This window comes from Pteropus alecto, unplaced genomic scaffold, assembly GCF_000325575.1.
Source record: "Pteropus alecto unplaced genomic scaffold, ASM32557v1 scaffold44, whole genome shotgun sequence".
In the NCBI taxonomy this organism is placed as follows: domain Eukaryota; kingdom Metazoa; phylum Chordata; class Mammalia; order Chiroptera; family Pteropodidae; genus Pteropus; species Pteropus alecto.
In genome coordinates this window covers 8,612,142-8,621,617 of record NW_006436812.1, presented here as the reverse complement: position 1 = coordinate 8,621,617, position 9,476 = coordinate 8,612,142, and the positions used below count along the sequence as shown (strand labels likewise).

The 9,476-nt window shown below is 51.0% G+C and overlaps 2 protein-coding genes and 1 long non-coding RNA gene across 21 annotated transcripts in view; 1 reads left to right on the top strand and 2 right to left on the bottom strand.

Moving 5' to 3' along the window:
* Nucleotides 1–320: 320 nt before the first annotated feature.
* The window catches only part of LOC112481570, a 21,452-nt gene continuing 12,296 nt past the window's right edge, over nucleotides 321–9,476 (bottom strand). Inside the window, exon 2 of the long non-coding RNA XR_003046959.1 lies at nucleotides 321–1,241. This is a non-coding gene — a long non-coding RNA (uncharacterized LOC112481570). The remainder of the gene's footprint in view (nucleotides 1,242–9,476) is intronic.
* CDIPT (CDP-diacylglycerol--inositol 3-phosphatidyltransferase) lies at nucleotides 1,749–5,142 on the bottom strand. The gene is made up of 6 exons (XM_006914109.3): nucleotides 4,746–5,142; nucleotides 4,517–4,651; nucleotides 3,652–3,805; nucleotides 3,114–3,195; nucleotides 2,570–2,651; nucleotides 1,749–2,433 (listed from the first exon to the last, which is right to left on the bottom strand). The coding sequence occupies exons 1-6, from the start codon at nucleotides 4,786–4,788 to the stop codon at nucleotides 2,288–2,290; spliced, it is 642 nt and encodes a 213-aa protein (XP_006914171.1). The 5' UTR covers nucleotides 4,789–5,142; the 3' UTR covers nucleotides 1,749–2,287.
* Nucleotides 5,160–9,476, top strand: part of LOC112481569 (putative protein T-ENOL) — a 23,016-nt gene continuing 18,699 nt past the window's right edge. The window contains exons 1-6 of one of the 19 annotated variants that reach the window (XM_025048341.1): nucleotides 5,160–5,657; nucleotides 6,225–6,304; nucleotides 6,590–6,740; nucleotides 7,000–7,033; nucleotides 7,226–7,283; nucleotides 7,369–7,589. In XM_025048341.1, coding sequence (XP_024904109.1) covers nucleotides 6,251–6,304; nucleotides 6,590–6,740; nucleotides 7,000–7,033; nucleotides 7,226–7,283; nucleotides 7,369–7,589 — 518 coding nt within the window. In that variant the 5' untranslated portion in view covers nucleotides 5,160–5,657; nucleotides 6,225–6,250. Of the gene's footprint in view, nucleotides 5,806–6,224; nucleotides 6,310–6,589; nucleotides 6,741–6,999; nucleotides 7,034–7,225; nucleotides 7,590–9,476 lie in introns of all 19 variants that reach the window. The other 18 variants (XM_025048336.1, XM_025048343.1, XM_025048339.1 and 15 more) reach the window with 18 other exon arrangements.

Genomic DNA, 9,476 nt, shown 5'->3' with positions numbered 1-9,476 from the left:
TTCATCCTACAAGTGTCCCCCAGGAGAGTCCAGGTGATTTACTGCAGCATTGTTCATGATGGCAGGACCTGGTTAAACAAATAAATAATGGAATTCTATGTCACCATTAAGAAGACATGTCACCATTAAGAAGACAACTTATGTGGACCGCCTCGTATGGTAAATGTTAAGGGTGCGGGCTCTGGAGCCAAGCCAGCCAGATTGGCCTCCTTCCCCTCAGGACCTGTTTCCTTTCTGGAAAATGGGCAGTCACAGGCTTGTTCCATTTCGTACACAGTATAGCGTGTCCGGCAAAATGAGGTAACATACACAAAAAGAGCTTGGAACAGTGGTAGCATGATAGCAGAACAGCACATATATATGAATTTTAAAACATGAGAAGATATACGTATATACATGTAGACGTGAAGAATTTAGACAATTTATGTAAGCAATGAGTAGCAGTGGTCACCTCTGGGAAGAAGTGAGAGCCTGAGGTGGCAGGAGACTTCATCAACCTTTTGTAATGTGTACAGTTTAATTTTTTATCATGTGAATATTTTACCTATTATTTCAAAAGTTTCCTTCAATGGCTCCATGTGGCCCTCAAGATAAAGTCCAAATGTCCTACTGGGCTCCTCAGGCTGCCCGATGGCTTCCCCCAATCTCTCAAGAGCTCGCCACCCCCAAACCCTAGCGCTTGTTTCAGCCCCACGAATCTCATGTTTCCATTTCCCCAACTGTCCAGGGTGCTCTCTTGCCTCCCTTCCCTCAGCTGAAAATCAGCCCTCGCCTCTGCATTAACCCTTCCCACCCAACCCCTATCAACTTCCTGTTAGATGCCCACCCGCTTCACCAGCACCTAAGTGCTTCAGCACTTCTTACTCCCATCCCCCAACAAGCACCTCCCTAACTGCATTATCTCTTCCTAGCTGGCCTGTTCCCACCAATCCTAGACCTAGCTAGGGAGTTGAGGCTTAACACACATCTGCTGAATTTCAGCTCTCATGGTCATGAGGGCCTCTTGGCTAAGCTATTATAAGGATAAAACTAGTCACATCTGCAAAGAAGCCCCAGCACAGGATCTGGCATATGGTAGGTTCAATATAGTTCTTAAAAAGCCAGTGCCAGCCAGCAGAGAAAGCTCAGATGGTAGGGGTAGCTGTTAGGGACAGATGCCCAGGACAATGTCTACTATATGGTAGGCACCCCCCAAATATTTAAGAAACTGATTCTCGACATTCTCAGGAAGACTATATCACCTGGAGTTTATTAAAATAAATAAAGTTGCAGACTTCTAGCCCCACTCCTACAGATTCCAACTATGAAAGTCTGGGGCAGGGTCCAAGAAACTGAATTTTTAAGATATATCCCACGGGTGGTCTAAGGACTGCACCCTGAGAAACCAACTGATCTATTTGTGAATATTAAGCAGCTATGATATGCCAGGTTAGGATAATCTTCATTGTAGGAAGGGATAGAGAAGGAACAAGAAGTCAGTGCCCTTGTGGAGTTTATATTCTAGTGGGGATAGATAATATTAGGTATACAAATAAATGTAGACAGCTAGTGACTGTCGTAAAAGAAAGCAAGCAGGTGGACAAGAGACATGGTATGAGCTTGGATGGCAGCGAGGGCTCTGAGGTCACTGTGGAATGACAGGAAGGAGTCAGCCAGTAAACACTAAAGAAAAAACAGCCAGATGGATCTTCCTTCTCCCCCAAGTTCCCCTCAACCCAGGCCCCAGTCCAAGAGTATTTCGAAGAAAATGAAGTCCAGGACAGTGAAGCCCCCATCTTTATTATTGAGGCTTTCAGAGCTAGGATAGATCAGATAGAGGACACCACAACAGGAAGAGATCTAGATGGCTCCTTCTCTCCTGGCCACAGTACCTGCAGCCTTCCTCTGGCTGGGGGCAGAAGTCTGACTCTGCTTTTTGGGAAACCTGGCCCCTACCCCATCCCCCTCACTCAAGTGTCCGTAAAGTCTCAGGCCAAGCCAGACCCCAGGGCCAGGCCAGCAGGTATGACAATGGCCAGTCTTCAGACAGGCCTCTAGGTGCCCCGGAAGCACCGCCCATGTGGGTGGGGCCTCCTGAGCAGCCTTCCTGACTTGGGAGTCCAGGTCCTTGGGGATCACAGGGGAGGGACTGGCCTTCAGGATTATGAAGAATACGACATCATCAGAGACTGACCCCCTTCCCAGTGACCCAGATGTGAGCCTGGACCTCCTAGGAGGGAGAGGGGAGCCACATAGCACAGTGAGACTCCCAGGGCAGGTGGGTAGCCAGGGGCTGGAGGTTCTAGAGTCACTTCTTCTTGGCACGGTCTGCCGCATCCAGGGCAGCCATATTTCGGGCAGCTGTGATCAGGTGGATGACACTGATGAGGGACTTGAGCAAGGAGATAGGAGCTGTGATCCAGAGGCCCATTCGGAAAAGACCCACAGAGCCAACTGTAGGAAGAGAGCAAGGGTGATACTGAGAAAATGGGGTGCAAGTCGGGGAGGGGGCCCATGCGTCCACAGCCTTCATCTCCCTGGGCAGGCCAATACCCCCTCCCATCCTCCAGCCCCGCCCCTCATCTCCTACCTAAAGGTCCCTCGGAGAAACTGAATAGGTAGAGGAGGCAGTAGAAGAGCTCGTTTCCAGCACACAGGGTAAACAAGGCAGCCTGCACAAACAACAATAAGGCTGCTTAAACAAGGGGGAGGGGAAGTGTGATTCCCCCCTACCACTAAGGGACAGGATGAGTAGCTGGGAGGAAAGATGCTGGGGAAATAAGGGCGACGTGGTGGTGGGAAAGAGCGATCTCAGCATATTAGTTGTCTCTTTAAAAATCCTTTCAGAGGCTGCCTCTCCTCTCAGAATAAAGTCCATATTCCTCATGGGCATACCTGGCTTCTCTCCCCTCCTCCCTAAGTATACCTGGGCCCCTGCCCACTTTGCTGCCTAGAGCAATTCACACGGGCCCTCCCAACTAATCCAACCCTCCTTCATATCTCAGCTCATAGGCCTCTCCTCCCAAGATGGCTGCCCTTCCATTGTGCTTGCGCCCTCTCCCAACCCCAGAAAAGGGCACAGCCCAGGACTTGGCACAAGCTGAGTAAATAAGGGAGGGGCAGGAAATGCTCACCCTGGAGGTGTAGTAGATGCGAAGCACTGGATTTCCAGACAGGTCAATCATCTTGTGACTTTCACTGCCTCGGACCACAGAACTTGGGGAGAAAGCAGGGGAATCCATGAGTGTTCTTTACCACTGACACTATCTAATCCTTATAGCAACCCTCACTAGGTAGGTACTGGGGTTGCCTCTATTGCACAGATGAAAAACAGGGGTCCGGCTGAGAACTACACTCTTGCCCAAAGCCACACAATTACCTAGTCAGGACTCAAATGCCACATTCAAAAGCCCCCATGCCCCTTCCTGAGAGCTGTTATTTATTTGGAATCCCCGAAGATCCAGTCACAAGAGTTTTACGTATTGCTTAATCCAACTGTAAACAGGACTGAGGCTGATTCAAAGAGGATTTGCCTAGGGTCCTTCAACAAAGCAGAGCCAAAAAGGAGACCTCCCAAAAAGCCAGAGCTATCCCAGGTACCCTTCCATACAGTCTCGCCCCACCCCACTGTAGTGTCTTCTTCAGCTGGTTAACACCCCCAGAATCACAGACCTGTGGAGGTGCAGCCAGTGGCTGGCCACATCCAAGCTCATGCTGAGTTGGAATAGAAGGGTGGCGCGAGGGTACAGCAGGGCCAGGTTGACCAGCAGACACATGGTGGAGCAGCGGTCTGTCAGCATGTCCAGCATGGCCCCAAATCGGGTCCCTGAAAAATGGGGACTATTAGTTGGGAAGGGGCTGTTAGGGGGCAGCGGACCTAGGACAGGGGCCATATTTGGTGTACCACTCTGATGCAGAGTCTACAAGCTGGAAAATGTCCACCATCTGCTGCCTGGGACGGAAAACAGGCTGCTTTGCATGGAGTGTGAGGTCAATGGGCAAAGGTCACTGTGTCATGAAATGAGAAGGCATGGGAGTGTGGAGAGATAGTGGAAGACGGGTCAGAAAGCTAGTTTACAACTCATCAACCCCAGAACCAAGGGTCTAGGTCTCAAAACAAGGAGACCTGAAATCTTACAGGAAGTCTTGGAGTGTGTCTAGAATACAGATTCAAACCTCCAGAAGCCAACTCTTTTCTCTCTCCAACCTCCACTACACATGCCTTCTAGAATCAAGATTGCTGTGCTTGGCACACAGTAGACATCCAGTAAACACGAGATGAATGGATATTAATTCAGAGAGACCTCCAGCACTGCCATGTCCAGTCTTGCTATTACACACTCCTATCAGTGGGGTTCTTCTTAACAGCTAGCTTAATTCCCTTCTACTACAAAACCAGGCCACTCTTTCTACTTTGTAGAGATGGTAATGATGGAGCCCTGTAATTCCCGAGTACACCTGCCCTGAAGTCTTGAGGAGGCAGGAAAAGCGGGCAGCGGGTTTTGTGTCTCAAGACTGGTAGGAAGATGTCTGTCACCTTGATTAAGCACTCTAGCGGCGTGTCCATCGAAAGCGTCCAGAAGTCCGCTGAGCAGGTAGAAGGAGGAGGCCGTGAGGGGGCAGCAGGGCATGAAGTAGAAAGAAATGATGGCGAAGACAATCCGGGCATAACCTTGGGATGAGACAGGGGACACAAGGCGGGATCAGGGAGCCTGCCCAAGGCCCCTTGCCCTCCCGTTTGGCCCGGAGCCGCAGGCAGCACTCACCGATGAGGTTAGGCACAAACAGGAAGATATTTTCGCTTGGCATCGCGGCGGCCCCCTTGCCACCCAGGGCCCGATCCGGAGGTGCCAGCTCTGTCCCAGCCCCGCCGCACGGCCTCACCTTCCGGCCCGGCGCATCTGCCGCGCCAACTGCGCGCAGGACCCGGCTGCTCCCTTCTGGCCCCAGATGTTAAAGCTCGCTGAAGGCCGGAGCATGGGCCGCCCCAGATGTGCGCGGGGCGCGGGGGGCGAAGACGCCCCGTCCTTCCTATGGGCAGATCCTCGCCTTTGCCCGCCCCTCAGGCACTGCAGCCTCCAGCTGCGGCCCCTGCTGCTGCAGCTGTGCTGGGCTTCCGGGAACCTACTCTTCTGCGCTCGCGCTTGCGAAATTTGAGGAAGGAAAAAGAGGCTTAAAAAAAATGGCTGCGGCCCCTTTAAAACCTGCCCGCTTCCTTTTCCTTTTCCTCCCTCCGCCCCCTTCCATTGGCCCGTACCAAAGCACAGAGGGAGAAAAGAGGCAAAGAAGAATCAACGCCAAGCAAAGGAAGGAGCAGAAGAGGAGAGGTCAAAGGAGAAGGAAGCCTAGATGAATATCTCTACTTTCCTTTTTGCGGAAGGTGTGACTTCCTGGAAACAAAGATAAGAAAAGATTCCTCCCTCCCGGCGAGGCAAGGTTATTTAGTACAGTCCACATTTTTCCTTCCCCGCCCCCTCTCTCTCGGGCCTAATTGGCTCTCGCAGGCTCCAGGCTACGAACTGACGGCTAGAGAGGCTGAAGGGCGGCCTAGGGTGTAGTTGCTCCTTGCGTGCCCCTAGTGGTAGGAGAATTAGATCCCAGGCTCCACCCTACGGGGTCCTCCCAAGTTTCTGCAGCCTCCGTCTTTGGAGTCACCGCCCCCAACCAGGGACCTGGAGGTGAGTGGAGGACGAGGACGGAGGAACGAGTGAGACTTGTTGAGAAAATGCTTCCCTCCCCCACTTCAAGCCTTTGGTTCTAGAATCCCTAATGTCCTGGAAACGGGGCTGTGGAACCTCTACTGTCACCAAAGGTTTATAGCAACGGGTAGCGGCGCAGCCCCTGGTCCCCCTCTTTCCTACCTTCCTCCCCAACTCCAACTCCCCGTGTCCTGCGACCTATAATAGGGACTCCTTAGACCTCCCCGTTTCCTCTCCTGCCGAGTAGCCCAAGATTTCAACCCATCTGCCAGGTCGGGGGCGGCTAATTGGCTGCCTTGTCTTGGGAAGGGCCTTGGGTGGGAAGAAGAAAAGAGAGGCCCCCTGAGCGAAGCGGGGGTAGGGACTGTTGTGGGACGTCCCACCCCACTGCTTCCCCCAGGAAGACTTAAGGCAATGATTTTTGTGAGACAGCAGGATGGTTTATGTAAAGGCCCCGTTTAAATCTGGGTCCCCGGAATGGTGTTGGGATGGGTTTGAGGGAAATAGGCTGGTTTTCAACCTAACGAAGGCTTCAACTGTCCCTAGGGAGATGGAATGCCCTACTACAAGGAATGACGAGAAAAAGAGCAGCCGGCTGTCCCAAGCCGCAACATCCTTCGGTGGAGGTTCGGTGAGCATCGGAGGGGTTCTGAGACTGCAGAACTGCAGAGAGGTTCTGGGGGTGTGAGAGCTCCTAGGCCGAGGACTCTGAGACCTCCTGCGTTGAGATTCTAGACTCAACCCTGAGCCCCCCCGCCCTCTCCTTACAGGGCCTTCTAGGCCAAATCTCAAGGTCCAGCCCTTCAATACCAGACTCCTTAGATCCAGAGCCCCTGGCCTGGGAGCCCCCAGACCCAGGACTCCCATGTAGGTACTCCCGGGCTGAACTCCTCTGACTTTTCCTTTCCCAGAAGGCTTCATTATCCCGTTCTGAGGAATTCTTGACCCGGATCAGCACAGAACTCACTAATGAGGCCTTGTTTATCGCTGGCTACCACATGAACCCTGTGCCCACTAAGGAAAAACAGACACAAGACCGAGGGACTCAGATATCCAAACATGGTAACCCCCCACTCCAGGGCTGCCGTGTTCAGAGACCCTTCCATCTCTCTAGTTCCAGTCCCTGACTCCCTCCCAACCACGGCTGACCTTTCCAGCTGTCTGTGCCCATCTCCCCCATCTCAAAACTGGACTGTGAGTGCCCCCCACCCACTAACCCAGTGCCCACTCCTCACTGCTGGCCAGGAATCAGCCCCTTCCTCCATAGCCACATCTCTTTCTGGCTATGGGGATAGTCATTTCTTGGGGCCTCTACTTTCAGTATTCTTCACCAAGACTCGAGGCACCGACACCCGGTAAGTGAGGCTTCAAGGGAGATGCCCTTTGTCCTGGGAAAAAGATGAGGAGCCCGTAGGGGAGAGGGCAAGGGTTTGACAACATCCCAGCAGGGCAGGGAGATTTTTAAACCATGTTAGTCCTATTGTATTCTGTTCTGACCCTCAAATTCAGAGTTCTCAGCCCTCCCCTATCCCTTCCGCCATCTCTAGCTCTGACAGAAACCGTACCCACACCAAAGCACACCTCCTGCCATCCCCTCGTGACAAGGTATGTACTGAGTCCCTGGATGACAAGACCATTCAGTATTAACCAAACATTAAGAGTTTGCATGATATGCCAGTCCTCGATTTAGGAACTTAGGACACAGAAAGAAATGATACAGTCTCTGTCCTTGAAGAGTTCACAATGTAGTGTGGCACCAGTCAAGTTAATGGCCAATTACAATATAAAATGGATGAGTGTCCCTAACAGAAATGGAAACAGCGGGAAGAGCACTTATCCTAGCCTCAGTTGGGACAGAAAGGAAAGGAACCATGGAGTACCTACAGAAAGAATTTTCCGGGAAAAAAACAGGTTGGTAGGGGTATTCCAAGTGGCAGGGCTTGTTTGAGCAAAGGCTCAGAGAGGTTAGTCTCAGTAGAGTGAGTGTGAGTATATGCGTGTGTGTTCTTAGGGCAGGAGAGAGAGGTGGGACCAGAAGCAGTTTAACTGGTGGACTATGTAGGGGCGATAGCCAGGGACTAATCAAGAAACCTCATGTGTGCCTTATTGAGATCCTAGCTGAGGAGTCATTGAAGAGTTTTGAGCAAGGGAGGTTGGAATTTTAGATCAGTCACTCTGGTGGTCAATGGGGAGAGTGAACTGGAAAGGGGAGAGGCAGGGAGGCCAGTTAGGAATTATTCCAAGAGATTAAGCTAGAGATGATTAGGTCCTGAATTGTCACCGTAATGGTAGAGATGACAGCAGGGGTAGATATAAGAAATAAAGACCAGGAAGATTGAGTTTGGTAATTGATTAGAAATGGTAGGGGGGAAAAAAAGCAAGAATCAGATGACTCCTGGCTTTCCAACTTGTGTAACCTGAGTCTGATGATGCCATGTTTCTGCTCAAAACTCTATAATAGTTACACATTTCAGAGTAAAAGTCAAAGTCCTTCAACAATTACAAGGCCTTACTTGATCTCTCTCCTCCCCCACCCCACTCCTGGTTTCCCCCGCTCTCAGTCATGCCAGCTTTCTAATTCTTTCTGGAGCATGGCAGATATCCACCCACCTTTAGACAGATTGGGGTTGAGGCACCCATTTGAACTCCAGGTGGAAATACTCTGTAGACAGTTGGAAATACAGCTTCAAACTCACTGGAGTGGTCTGGGCTGGTGATAGAGATCTGATCTAGGAGAGAGTTAGCAGTTGAAGGGTGTGTGGTTGGGGGGGATTGGTGCAGAGTAAGAAAGAAGAGTGCTCTGAAGTTGGAGCCCTGGAGAACCTCTCCTTGTAAGGGGTTTGCAGAGGAGGAGAATGGGGTTCATGAAGAAGGTAGAGAAGGAACTGATAGTCAAAACGTTTGTTGAGTGTCTATTATGTGTCAGGTCCAGCAGGCCATGGGGATAGTCAAGAGACTGCTACTTCAAATATTGGTAACCAAGACCAGAGGCAAATACAGATGATAAGCCACTGTTCTTGTCCTCATGGAACTGACCCTTCTAGTAGCTTTGGGACATTTGATCTCTCCCAATTGGGCTTTGGTGTTGGAAGCAGCTTGAAGTAGCACAAAAGCCCCAGGCCTGAATAGCTAATTCACTTGATAGTCCTGTGTAAGATGCTTCCCTTTCCCCATATGTCAAATGGGAGCCTTGAGCAAACACTCTGTGAGGGCCCTACCGATCCCATTCATGAGGGCTCATGACCTAATCACCTCCTAAAGTCTCACCTCCAAATAACCATCACATCAGGCATTAGGTTTCAACATATGAATTTTGCAGGCACACATTCAGACCATAGCCACATATAATGTGACTGCTATGTTTCCCCAGATCAAATATAGTGATTCCAATTCAGCCTAGACTTTCCTTACCCCCTCCTCCAGGAAGTCACAAGGCACCTGATCCTAGGCTGTCAACACAGGCTTGTGCTCTACAAGTTCCTCCTAGGCTCTGTCCGGCCACTAGCCATGGGACCAAAAGGCACCAGGCTAACCCCCAGGCCCCACCAGAGAAGGGGACTTGGTCTTCATTGCTGGCTTCCTCAGGCCTCAGGTGCATATTCTACTTTAATGGAAGAAGCTCCACCTCAGGCCCAATTCTCCCTCCTCTTTTTCAGATCAGATAGCTTGATTTACATAAGTTAGAAACTCTTGATGTCACTGTAAATGGTTAGAGCCTGGAGCCATTCAGGTCCTAGGGCTTGAGCAAGTGCTCAGAGGTCTCCTGTGTCTGGGCAGCATTGTTCATGATGGCAGGAC